This window comes from Delphinus delphis, chromosome 13, assembly GCF_949987515.2.
Source record: "Delphinus delphis chromosome 13, mDelDel1.2, whole genome shotgun sequence".
In the NCBI taxonomy this organism is placed as follows: Eukaryota; Metazoa; Chordata; class Mammalia; order Artiodactyla; family Delphinidae; genus Delphinus; species Delphinus delphis.
In genome coordinates this window covers 69,766,954-69,780,655 of record NC_082695.1, presented here as the reverse complement: position 1 = coordinate 69,780,655, position 13,702 = coordinate 69,766,954, and the positions used below count along the sequence as shown (strand labels likewise).

General features: G+C 37.5%; 1 protein-coding gene across 1 annotated transcript; it reads right to left on the bottom strand.

Annotated features, from left to right (window-relative positions):
* Positions 1-487: 487 nt before the first annotated feature.
* Positions 488-9,075, bottom strand: LOC132435769 (dynactin-associated protein-like). The gene is made up of 3 exons (XM_060027784.1): positions 9,041-9,075; positions 8,590-8,722; positions 488-706 (listed from the first exon to the last, which is right to left on the bottom strand). The coding sequence occupies exons 1-3, from the start codon at positions 9,073-9,075 to the stop codon at positions 488-490; spliced, it is 387 nt and encodes a 128-aa protein (XP_059883767.1).
* Between the last annotated feature and the right edge of the window lie 4,627 nt (positions 9,076-13,702).

Genomic DNA, 13,702 nt, shown 5'->3' with positions numbered 1-13,702 from the left:
ACTCAGCCATTGAAGAGGTAGCTACAATTTGAGGAAAGAGCCAGTGAGGGAAGATAGTTGTAGGTTAATTTGTAGTGAAAATAACTAAACGTTAACTTGCCATAGAAGAGAACATTTTGATGATTGGTGGTAGTTCTAGTAGATTAAAGTGATAATGGTGGCATTGCAGTTGCAGGTTCAGAGAAATAGGTGGAGATTACAGATTGTTGAAGGAGAGTGATGACCATAGGTTTTGTAAGCTAAGTGAAAGTTACAGTAGTTGTAGTTTAAGGTTCTGGTGTAGCAGAGGCAGCTGTGGTTTCACTTGAAGTTGTGATCGTGGCTGCTGCGCTTGCAGGTTCAGGTGAAGCGATGGTCATGGCCGCTGAGGTTGCAGGTTCAGGTGAACCGATGGTTGTGGTTGTTGTGGTTGTAGGTTCAGTGGACAAGGCAGAGATAGTAAATTCTGTTTAAGTGGTTGTAGCTGTCAGTTCTGTTGACCTGGTGGTCACTGTAGGTTGAGAAGTAGTAGAGGTGGTCCAAGGAATAATAATGATAGGCTCCCCGACTTTGGGGATAGCTGGAAAACAATGGAAGATTTGTAATTTCCCCTATTATTCATCAAGCTTATTATAAGTATGCCAATTGCTGTCATTATCACACAGGCTAAGAGACAAGCCAAAAAGACTTTCCACAGAGACCAGTTATTGTAGCAATTTTCTTTCATCTAAGAAGAGTGTAAATAAAAAATATCAGTAGTGAAAGATAAAAATGCTTGTCGTTTATGATCTCTTTTGTGTTATTTATAACCAGGTGCATTAACATCATTGAATTCCTATATATCTCTCAAGAAATTTAAAGTCCACATTTTTATCCCGATGGAAGTAACTGCATGCTTTCTCTAACATTAGAAGAGATAAAAATCTGCCTATATCTCATCTTCTTTTATTCTATTTTCCAATGGTGAATATGGGGCCTTTTGTTTTTTCACATAAGCAGAACAAAACTTTAATAGCAAATTCTCTGCCATACACCCAAATTTCCCCTGGGTATTGTCATTACCCCAACCTGCTCCACTTCCAGAATCACTTCTTCAAGAATCCTGTGCTCTAACCACCATGTCCTCTCCTTCCAGCTTGTTTGTTCAATTATTCCTGTAACAACCTTTCTTTAGTTTTATTAAAACATCCAGCCCAGCAGCCCTGGCTTCACTCACATCTCTCCATATCCACCATTTGTTCCAAGGCCCATTATTTCAATATACTTACTAACTCCCTAAAATCTCTTGCACTTCCCTCTTCTCCGTTTTTCCAGTTGGCAAACAAGTGACTTCTTACTCCGGAGCTTCCCTTGAACAGTCGCACTGTTGGGGAAAGTCATGCACCTGGGCAGATCAGACTCAATAAAAATGTATGACCACCATCCTCAGATGGATTTTCTGTACTGCTCTACCATCCTATGATAGTTCTCTGATTAAGATATGCTCTCATTTTCAAAATACTTCCTTAATCTTCTTCCCTCTCTTTATACCTGTAACCTCCATCCACCAACTCTCACACACAAATTGTCCCTCCTCATTCCTATCAAATGACTCTACTTCCTTTCTACTTCATCCAGAAACTTGAAACCATCAAATGGAAACTCTTTCAAACCCCCACTAGGTACCAAACCTGCAAGTCCACTCTCTTCTTTCCCTGATTGACACAAAAGATTCTATCCCTCCTTCTGCCTGAAGCTGACCTGCCAATCTGTCTTTGGATCCCAACCCCTCTGACCTCCTCAGCAACTTTTTTATTTATCCTTCCTCCAGGACTGAATACTTCACCATTTTCCCCTTAAATGACTTCTTCCTTTCAACGTTTAAACACACTCAAATCTCTCCCATCTTAAACAAGAAAATCTCCCACGGGTTTCAAATGCCCATCTAGCTACTTCTCTTTATATTTGGCAAATGAAATTTCCTGAGTTGTCTAAATGCACTGTCTCCATTTGCACACTCTTCAACCTAACCCAGTCTGGCGTCTGCTTCTGCCATGCCTCTGAAACACCTCTTAACAGAGTCACCAATGACATGCATTCACTAAAATCTAATTGATGTATTTTAGCCCTCATCTTACTTAAGCCCTCAGTAGCATTTGCCACTGAAGATCATTCCTCTTCTCTCTTGAACCATCTGCTCCCTTTGCTTGACATTCTTTGGCCCTTGTCTTTTTTCACACTAGGTCTAGGGTTAGCAAATTTTTTCTGTAAAGGGCCAGACAGTAAATATTTTCAGCTTTGTGAGCCATACAGATTCTGTCATAACTGTACCAATCTGCCATTATAGTGTTAAAGCAGCGATAGACAGTGAGTAAACAAATGAGCATGGCTGTGTTCCAATAAAGTTTTATTTACAAAAATAAGCAGTGGGCCAGATTTAACCACCATCTGCATGCAAATGACTCTCAAGTTTATCTCCAATCCAGCCCTTCCCTCTAGCCCTCAAATGCTTACACAACAGCACATCTCAGATGCCTCAGAGTTGTCTCACTGTGTCCAAACCCAAAGTCATGATCTTGCTAGGGAAACCTGGCCAGGTTCCACATCTCACTAAATGGCACTACCATCCATTTGATTCAATTTCATAAAGTGGAGCAAAGGGATTATCCTTGAAATCTCCCAATCTATTCCCAAGGTCTTTTAACTTTATCTGCTAAACATCTCCCAATGTTAGTGACTTTATCTCTGTTGATACCACTTTAGTCCAAGCTTCCTTTATCTCTGTCCTGGACTAGTGCAATAGCCCGGGGCCACACTGGCCTCCACTGTTTCTTCAATGCACCATGCTTACTCCTAAGGTAAGACTTTGGCACAAACAGTTCTGCTGATTGGGAATGCCTTTCCCAACCTCCATTCACCAGGCAGAAGGCTGCATGGTTCACCTTCAACACAGCAAGTTCTCCTCATGCACCTATTTTTGCCCCAATACATACCTGAGTATCAGTCAGTGATTGTGTTATCAGGAGAGGAATGATACACTGTGAGGTTTTTCAAAATTGTTCTTAGTGTATTCCTAAACCTTTAAGAAATACTGTCACCAAGTGATGAATCAACTCCTGGTAATAATCCTTTTAACTTCCTATCATCCAGAATCTAAGTAGCTGCCTGGGACCTAGGATGACTAGGGAGACACAGAGAATTTACCTGAGTGCATTATATCCTTTGAAGGCTTAAAATACCTGAAAGTGCACAATGAAAAGAACTCCCAGAAGCTTCCCAATGATGAGAGGGAAAATAAGATAATGTTTGCAGAGTTCCTGGCACTGTGACACCTACATAATTTTTCAATCGTCCATTATGATTAATGATTTCATTATCATTTGGATGACAGCAAGACCCTCGAAGAATGGAATACAACTACAACACTTGTGCCTTCCAGACAGAATAGAGCAGGTCTTAAATGTTGCAAAATATGGGCTGTGATATTTGTAGAAAAGTCAGGATTTTGTGCAAATGGTGGCAGTTCCAAGGCAGCAGAAGCAGAATGAGGACGAGGTCCACAAGGCCAAGGAAATAAGGGCCACTAAGACCAAGTTAGACCTAGGAAAAAATATCATCTTCTTTACCTATATTGAAGGTAATACAAAGGAGTCTCAAGAAAGGAATGTGGCAAAAGACTTATGCACATCTGGGAGGAGCTATAATACTACCTTAAGAAAATATTATAAAAGAGCAGCTTAGTGAAATAAAGTGCACATAGCCAGACAATAGGACACCTAAGCTCTCCTCCTACTTCAGCCACTTCTGGCAAAAGCTATGTGGGTTCTGCAAAATCTCTTAAATTTCCTGGGCCACATTTTCCTTGATTGTTAAATGATGGAATGGGACTAGATCAGATAGTCTGATCATTAGTTGCACATTAAGTTCACCTGAAGCTTTTAAAAACTATTGCTACATGGGCCTCGCTCCCAGAGTTTCTAATTTAACTGATCTAGGGTGGGGCTCAGCCACCAATATTTCTTAAACAATCCCTGGATGATTATAATATGCAGCGAGGGTTAAGAACCACCAGATTATATGTTATCTAAGACCTCTTTCAGTTCTGCTTTTTACCTCTGCAAACAAGTAGAAACATTTTCTGTCTCCACCCATTTTAACTCATTTATTCTTTCACATTGACCTAGCAACAGTATCAATAGTTTATATATTTTATCCAGAATCAAGTAACAAAGCTCAGACTCTTTCTACTGAACCTCCACAGCAAGATTAAGCAACAGAGGATAGGGATTCCAGAGTCAGGGTAACCCAACCAAACTGCCAAGCAGAGTAAGTAATTTATAGTCAATGTCAAGTTTCTACACTAGGGCTGAAGATACAGGGATACAGTCCTGAGGTAAAGTTCATTCAGCCAACAGACAAGATCAAGAAACAAGGAGAGCTAAATCTAGTCTTCAAAGCTAGGGGAGAAAATCCAGAGAATGGAGGCAGGGTTCTATGTCAAGGTTATATGCACCAGAGGTCAGAACCAAGAGAGCTGTAGAAAGTGTCACATACAGATTCAGAGGCTGGAACAGTATAAGAAAATAAGGTGATCACAATAGAGTAGGACCCTTGAAGTTTCAAGTATGACCCAGTGTCTCATCAGAGTCTAATTAGTGAATTAATCTTTACATTGCTGACATATTTGCTCCCCTGCCCCTCCCCAAACTTGCATTTGTACTTTACATTTATTCCTTTTATTTTCATATGTGTTCTCTATCTATGAGAATATTGGAGCCCCCAGTGCTCAAAGAACATTAGCTCTTGAAAACAGAGGCGATCAAATACTCTCCTTCTAGTAGATTACCTCATAGTGACTTATAATTATACTGAGAACACAGCAAATGCTTAACATGAATGTAGGTGAATTAAACAATTAAATGCACTTCCTGGGAAAGACTAGACCATATACATCCCCATATAGAGCACATCCCAACCTGGGTAAAAGCTGCTATACCAAACGTTACCTGTGCGCGGGATAAGTCTGTGTGTTGTCATTCTGAGTGTGCAAGGACTCTTGGGTTCATGCAGACCCCAGTTAAGTTGGAAGGGACATCACCAGTTACGGCACTTGAAGGTGGAGCCTCTTGGTCATTTGAACACATGACTGGAAGTGTTAAGTGAATAGGAAGCAGTGGTGTTGAATTTCTAAAATTAAACACTTCAGTCAAAAATAAGCAAGACTGGGCTTCCCCGGTGGCGCAGTGGTTGAGAGTCCGCCTGCCGATGCAGGGGACACGGGTTCGTGCCCCGGTCCGGGAGGATCCCACATGCCGCGGAGCAGCTGGGCCCGTGAGCCATGGCCGCTGAGCCTGCGCGTCCAGAGCCTGTGCTCCGCAATGGGAGAGGCCACAACAGTGAGAAGCCTGTGTACCGCAAAAAATTAAAAAAAAAATAAGCAAGACTGTGACTTTTAAAAGAAAGAACAATGAAACTTTTAAAAGAAATTAATGTTTTCTTATCCTCTGAAGACAAAAAAATCTAGACAGGTTATTCTATGGTACATTTTGACTAATTTTTGTAAGTTATCAATGTTCCAGATCAGGAATGTATAGACTCCATCTTCTCTATCATATTACAGGCATGTATTAAATACCCTTATGTGGCAAGATGCTGTCGGTGGAGCATATATTAGGAAACATCAATTCATATAAGGAACAGAATGTTAGAGCTGAAAAAGTTCTTGCAGCTTATCAGGTACAACCTGTTCAGGTCATTTTGGAAATGAGACTATCGAAGCAAAAAGAGTTGAAGTTATTATTATTGGTAGTAATAATAGTAGTACTATTATTATCTCATGATGACCCAAGAGCAAGCACTGGTGCCCAGACATTCCAGCGGTAAGGCCAGTGTAATTTCCACTCTACTAAAGTATATATGGCATGTTATTATGTTAAACTACAATAATATATTAATATAGTGTATACTATACTAAACTAGTGAAAAATTCTCAAAGAGATTCCTTTGCATAATTCACATGATGCTCTACTCAATGGAACTTGCAAGCCTGTCACAAGAACACAGAAGATGAGTCTTTTGTCCAGTTTGTGATATGTCTTTGCTGGGTTCCTCTTGGACACAGAGCAGTGTAAAAACTGTTCCCAACAACAACAAAAGTCTCTACGCTTAGGGAGTTTGTATGCTAATATAACAGAGAGGAAAACAGATATTTGTGTATAATTATTTAAATAAATACAGTCATTGCTAAACATTGTTGAGAAAAGGGGGTAATAAAGATTGAAAATGGGTGAGTTCAGTGGGAAAGATCTGGGGGGAGAGGTGCATTAAAAGAGGAGAAAGAAAAAGATAAAATGAAAATGGCAGAGCAGGAAGTTCAGGAATTTATGTATCTGGGCAAAATGTTTTGTCAAATCTCAAAAATAATATAGGATTGTCTGGGGGTCTTCATCTCATAGGATAATAATATAAGTTTTCTGTGAGTCAAGGGCATCTCTGCCACTTCTTGCTTATTCTCAAAAAAGGGTTACCAGGACTACCCACACTTATAGATTTGCTGTGAGGATTCATGATTAATGAAAAGGGTTAGAGTGATGTCTGGCATATAGTATGCATTCAATACGTATTAGCTATCATTATCATTAATATCATATTAATGTTTTTATTCCTCCTGCTACAAATACTAGTTGTCTCCTACCATGTTGATTTAAAACCCATTACTAAATAGCTATAAAAATTGCTGACCCATCAACCAATGAGTTCCATAAAACTGTCAGACTAGAATTGTAAAAAGTCATTGGTCTACTGGGAACTATCATTAACAATATCAAAACTAAATGATTGTTATTAAATATAGACAAGATGGAATACTCTTGGCAGTAAAGAGTTCACTAAGTTAGATTTTTCTATAAGTGTTATATCAAAGAAATAAAGAAAATATCTCCACTTTTATTGAATAAGATTAAACAAAGTCCATGTTATTCACTAGGTAAACCTGAGCAAAGTTGGCCTTACCTTTAATAACAACCTTGCTTATTTTCCTAAGTACTGATTTTGTTGCTTTAGTTATTATTCAGTTTGCCTGTGGCTGAAGAACCTGGATATTTTGAAGAACTTGGATATTTTAATGTGCTTGGTAAACAAAGCACAACTCACTCACCTGACCAGTTTTCCAGAATTTTCTGGCATTGGTGGAATCCCAACCCTTTCAAAGAAGGAAGATGATGGGTGGCATTTACACCAAGGGTGGAGAACCTGTGAACTAGGCTCAGCTTCAGGGTAATATTGTAACCCAAGTAATAATCGTTGCTGGGTCAGGGTTCCTCTGACTTAGTACAGGAAAGCCTCTATACAAAACTGGAATAGTTGGAGAGCTGTGAATAACGTTTAGTCAGAGAGTCAGCCTTAGCTAATAATGGCCATAGGCAACTGGAGTACAGCAACAATAGTTACCAAGGAAAGGTCTATAAGCTTTTCCCCTAACTTTATAAGGATTAACTTAAGTTCTCATATATCCCAACAGAAAAACAATACACCAAAATTTATTTCCTTTTTGTGATTTTCAATTCATTTTTTAATTCTATTATTGAATTTGGTCTTAAGAGAAAAATATTTTTATTACTATGCCTTAACTATCCACGGTAATTGAAATATTGTCAGCTATGCCGACATATGCTGTAAAATGTGCTTAAGATAGTATTTGTAAACATCTTCAAGTTTGTTGCTATCTAGAGAAACTATCAAGATGATGAATACTTGGCTAAAGGGATTTCTTTTTTTCCATCTGAATATTCCATCATCCCGAAGATCCAATTATAGAGTGTCAAATTCAGAGACCAATGACAAAGAGAACAGCCTCAGGAGGGTCCTTTGTATGATGACTCAGAGGGACAAACCCCTTTTCTTTCAGTAAACCAGGAATCCTCTGTGGGATTCTCTTATTCAACTAACACTTACTGAACAACTGGAGCTGATCTTCTTTGGCTTATTTTGTAGGTGATTAATACAGGCCGATTGTCACAGCTCCAAATTGCAAAGGCAAAATATTGTCTTTATTCTTCTGGCGTGAATTTTAACTGACCATTTCAATTTTTAGCACATTTCCATCCTTTGTTCTGGTATTAAAGAGACCTCTTATAACTATATAGTGAAGACTTGATTCTTGGTGTAAAAGATTTTAAAATAGACAGAATGATCGTATTTTCATTCAAGGTAGGGATTTTCAGAGGATATCTTTCAGGGATTTTCTGGATTTCCAACATATTTAGAAATGTGAGTTTTGACAGGTTTAGAAATTATATATAAAATCTAAGAATGAAATTGTAAAAATATAATTTCAAAACTAAACCAAAGTCATCTTTGGAGCTTTATGTTTACATGATGGTGAATATTGAAAGTTTTATTTATTTTATATCACGTGGTCATGCTGTATATAAGTAAATAACTTCTAAAGTATAATAGAGCAGAATATATCATGAAATGTTGAAGGAAAAAATTAGTACCTGGCTACTCTTCCTTTTGGAGAAGAATGCAAAATTATGACATTAACTATATTGCAGTAAAAAGATTAGATTGCTGTTAAATGCTGATAGACTGCAATATAGGCAAATATTAAACTACAGCAACAATACTCACTGCTGGGTTTTCAGAGTGTTCAATATTCACCACATATTTTCCATGCTTTCTGTCCATTCTTGAGCTTTCAGTGCTACAAGCTGAACTCCAAAAATATGTTTCAATTCGTGCATTGCCCTTTATATCTGCAGCCCTGAGAAATAATTAAAATGGTGGAAAATCAACTCTGATACATCAGTGCCGGTGTGAATAATAAATAATTATCCACTAAAACAGGATCCACCTTAGAGAAGGAAATGAGGTATTAATGAGAGAAAGACACAAGAAATACTGCTTCTGAGAGCTACTATGACTACCCCCTCAACAATCTCCCTGACACAAAGGGATTCTGAAAATCTTACACAGTTCTTCCTCTTCTTCCTTTTGGCACCATCTTTCAGACACCTGCCTTCTATTCTAGGACCAACCTAAGAAAAAATGAGGTACAAGTTTGTCATTGTTTTCTCTCTACCCATTGAATGCCTTCTCAGCCCTGCGAACATCCATGGCCTTAGAGCGGCTTCATCTTTTCAGTCTCAAGGTTGGTGCCTGGAAGTCTACTTAGTTCATCAGTAATTCACATGCATATAAAAACCATTAGAATCAATTTTCTAGGCAATAATGCCAAAGGAGTGATGAAATATTGAAAATCTTGAGGAAAACATTTTTTGGTCAAGAAATCTAGTTTGTCTCAGATTGAAAAAGGATTAACTCTTTTATAGATCTATTAACTCAACAAGTGAGAACATTGTGTTTCTAAAAAGTGCCAGGAATTTTCTAGTGCAAAAAGTTCAGTAGCAAATAAAACAGACCTCTTTGTATCTGACACTTTTAGATACTGAATTTTTTTTCCAAAAGTTTGATCCTCTGAAATTTCTCTTCTAAGTGTATTTAACACCATCAGTTTAATGAGTCTTACTGGATCAACTGAAATGGCATAGTCTCAAGCCTTAGAACATAAATAACATAGAAAAACTGCCAAATAATTGAAAAGCTGGGAAGGGATTTGTCCTCAAAAGGAGTAAAAACATGATGACTTACTTTTACTCCTGTTGAAACAAAACCAGTGATGTCATTGTTATGGCCATGGGCTTCAAGGGACAGGCATAGGTTGAAGGTATCAATAATATTAAGCATGCCCTTCTAATAAAGTGATTTATTTGAAGATCAGAATGATATAATTATCAAACATGTGGTATAAATTTTACTTAATTTGCTTTAAAATATTACTATATTTTTATTTTGCAGAGACATTTATTTCAATTTGGTACTGGAGCAACATAGTCATGGTATAAGTAAAACTTCATCATTTTTGACAGCACCCACCCATTTTATCAATAGTATAAAGAGGGAAACTTTATTCCAGCACTGAGTCTCCTGCTCACAATCTCTAATTGACCTAGCAATCAAAAGACTCAGCCACAGGGCTTCCCGGGCTTCCCTGGTGGCGCAGTGGTTGAGAGTCCGCCTGCCGATGCAGGGGACACGGGTTCGTGCCCCGGTCCGGGAACATCCCACATGCCGCGGAGCGGCTGGGCCCGTGAGCCATGGCCGCTGAGCCTGCGCGTCCGGAGCCTGTGCTCCGCAACGGAAGACTCAGTCACAAGTCTTCTTCTATATTTTGGAAGAAAATATTAAATTTTTAAAAATAGCAACAAAATTAAACAACACATTGCTCTGTGGCTAAATTTACCATGTGAAAATCAGAATTTTCTTTATTTGGCAAAGAACAATACTTCAGCATGTATTATTGACAATTCTTGTGAGTACTTCAACCTGAAGGTCAACAGAAAAAATAAAAAACTGAACATACCTGGATTGTTCTAATGAACAGAGGGCATGGGTATCTTTCATTGTCTTGTCACAATCTCTTATGAAAGATCTTTTTCTTAACGATTAATCTCCAAAATATACAAGCTGCTCATGAAGCTTAATATCAAAAAAACAAACAACCCAATCCAACAATGGGCACAAGACCTAAATAGACATTTCTCCAAAGAAGATATACAGATTGCCAACAAACACATGAAAAGATGCTCAACATCACTAATCACTAGAGAAATGCAAATCAAAACTACAGTGAGGTATCACCAGTCAGAATGGCCACCAGTCTCACACCAGTCAGAATGGCCAACATCAAAAAATCTACAAACAACAAATGCTGGAGAGGGTGTGGAGAAAAGGGAACCCTCTTGCACTGTTGGTGGGAATATACAGTCATTATGGAGAACAGTATGGAGGTTCCTTAAAAAACTAAAAATAGAATTACCATACGACCCAGCAATTCCACTACTGGGCATATACCCAGAGAAAACCATATTTCAAAAAGAGTCATGTACCACAATGTTCACTGAAGCTCTATTTACAATAGCTGAGACATGGAAGCAACCTAAGTGTCCATCAACAGATGAATGGATAAAGAAGATGTGGCACATGTATACGATGGAATATTACTCAGCCATAAAAAGAAATGAAATTGAACTATTTGTAGTGAGGTGGATGGACCTAGAGTCTGTCATACGAGTGAAGTAAGTCAGAAAGAGAAAAACAAATACCATATGCTAACATATGTATATGGAATCTGAAAAAAAAAAAAAGGTTCTGAAGAACCTAGAGGCAGGACAGGAATAAAGACGTAGACGTAGAGAATGGACTTGAGGACACAGATAAGGGGAAGGGTAAGCTGGGACGAAGTGAGAGAATGGTAGTGACATGTATACACTACCAAATGTAAAATAGATAGCTAGTGGGAAGCAGCCGCATAGCACAGGGAGATCATATCAGTGCTTTGTGACCACCTAGAGGGGTGGGATAGGGAGGGTGGAGGGAGACACAAGAGGGAGGGGATATGGGGATATATGTATACACATAGCTGATTCACTTTGCTGTACAGGAGAAACTTAACACAACATTGTAAAGCAATTATACTCCAATAAAGATGTTAAAAATAATAATAAATAAATAAATAAGATCTTTGTCTTGAGCAGGATTTACAGTCAAAAAGAAATCTGAAGATTTTGTTGGCTAACAGGTAGTTGAGAGAATTCTTTGGTAGCTGGCCAGTCTTGGGGGAAAAAAGTTATTTTTCATTCATCTAATAAAGAGATTCGATGAATTATTAAAAGTAATTATTAAAAGTAAAATTTAAAAAAATAAAAATAAAAAATAAATACTGCAGCATTCTGTAATTGTATTTTATATATGGTTATCATAACACTATCAGAGTGTTCTTTATTATATTTTTTACAAAGCTGAACCAATTCCAACAGCAGATGTTCCTTCACTAAATAAAAAGTAATTAAAAAGTATTTCAGTAACACAATGGGATTACAATAAATAGCCATACTTAAAATAGAAACTTCAGGAGGAAAAACATGTTTTGATGCATATTATTGAATTTCCTAATTACAAATTTAAAGTGTACTTACAAATTTTAAATATGTTTATACTGACAGAACATGGTCTTTCATTAATTTATTCCCCACTGTTTATTGAGCACCTAACATTCCCGTGGCATGTATCAAGCCATGATAGCCGCACAGCATTGGCTGAGTCAGACAAGAACCCTGCTTACACTCTATTCTTTGTTTATTGAATGTTTGGCTTTGATTTTAACTTTCAAATGTGTTTAAAATGTAATATTTTATTTAAGCAAAGGGAAGGGTCTTTTTTTATTTATTTAAAGATATGTGTTTTTTGTATGTCTGGAAATTGGTTCCGTAATGGTAAGTCTATCAGGTTCTACAGAATAAAGGGCAATTACATAATTCATCTCTGTTTGATCACAGTGACTGGGAATTCATGACTTTTCTAGGGACTAGTAGTTCATTTTAGGGGGACCTTAACTGTTTGAAAATTCTTTTTTCTATTAACCCCAACATTTTCTCGTTCCTTCAGCTGATTTACATTCTGGACCTGCTGTATCTGGAGACACCCAAAATGAAACCATTTTTTTCTTCAGAATATGGGTCTGTGATCCCTGATGTATAATTCCAAAATCCAAAAGGCTTCGAAGACCAAAAATTATTTGTACTTTTAGCACAAATTTACTTGGCAGCAAAAATTAATTCGAACTAATAAAGCTACTTTTAGCCTTTAATAAATTTAACATGATTATTTATATGTTTAATTATAAAAATATGAAAGTCTATTGCAGATTACCACCACAATCCTGCTGCATGTCTTGTGTAATACACAGCATATGTATTGTATTACTTTTATAGAATTAAAAGAAAATCTCATTTATAAAGCACACCTCACCCAAGCACTTCATATGAGGGACTAAAGGCTTGTAGAAATTTTCAATTTTTTAAAGACAACTAATGTGTCTTTCCTTATTCTTAACTGATCTGAGAAACTACTTCATAATGACTTCAGTTAGTAGGCTGACTCATAACTGGCATTTTAATTTTACTTTATACTGAAGTATAGTTGATTAACAACATTGTGTTAGTTTCAGGTATACAGCAAAGTGATTCAGTTATACATATACAGGTACCTAATCTTTTTCAAATTCTTTTCCCATTTAGGTTATTATAGAATATTGAGTGGAGTTCCTTGTGCTATACAGTAGGTCCTTGTTGGTTATCTATTTTAAATATAGCAATGTATATATAACTGGCTTTTTTTTTTTTTGCGGTACGCGGGCCTCTCACTGTTGTGGCCTCTCCCGTTGCGGAGCACAGGCTCCGGACGCGCAGGCTCAGCGGCCATGGCTCACGGGCCCAGCCACTCCGCGGCATGTGGGATCTTCCCGGACCGGGGCACGAACCCGTGACCCCTGCATCGGCAGGTGGACTCTCAACCACTGCACCGCCAGGGAAGCCCTGCATGCTTTAAATTTTATATGAAACCTATTATACTTTATGTTTTCACAATATGGGGTACTTTTTTTGGCCAGATTACATTTGTAAGCTTCATCTACACTGACAATTGTAACTCCATTTTATTTGTTTTTAATATATTATAGCATTTCATTGATTGAATACATCACAATTTTTAATCTATTAATAATTTATAGAAATTGAGTTTGGTTCCATTTTTTTTTACTATCATAAACAATGATGCTATGAATATTCTAGTATATGCCTTTTTGGGAACATTCATTAAAATGTCTCTAGATGTATAATTAAGA

Excerpts from the sequence above, each read along its gene's own strand:
- LOC132435769 (XM_060027784.1), bottom strand. The coding sequence starts at position 9,075 with ATGGATGTTCGCAGGGCTGAGAAGGCATTCAATGG. Across the intron at positions 8,723-9,040 it reads GCTGAGAAGGCATTCAATGG|GGCTGCAGATATAAAGGGCA; the intron begins GTAGAGAGAAAA and ends ATTATTTCTCAG. Across the intron at positions 707-8,589 it reads AACACTCTGAAAACCCAGCA|ATGAAAGAAAATTGCTACAA; the intron begins GTGAGTATTGTT and ends CACTCTTCTTAG.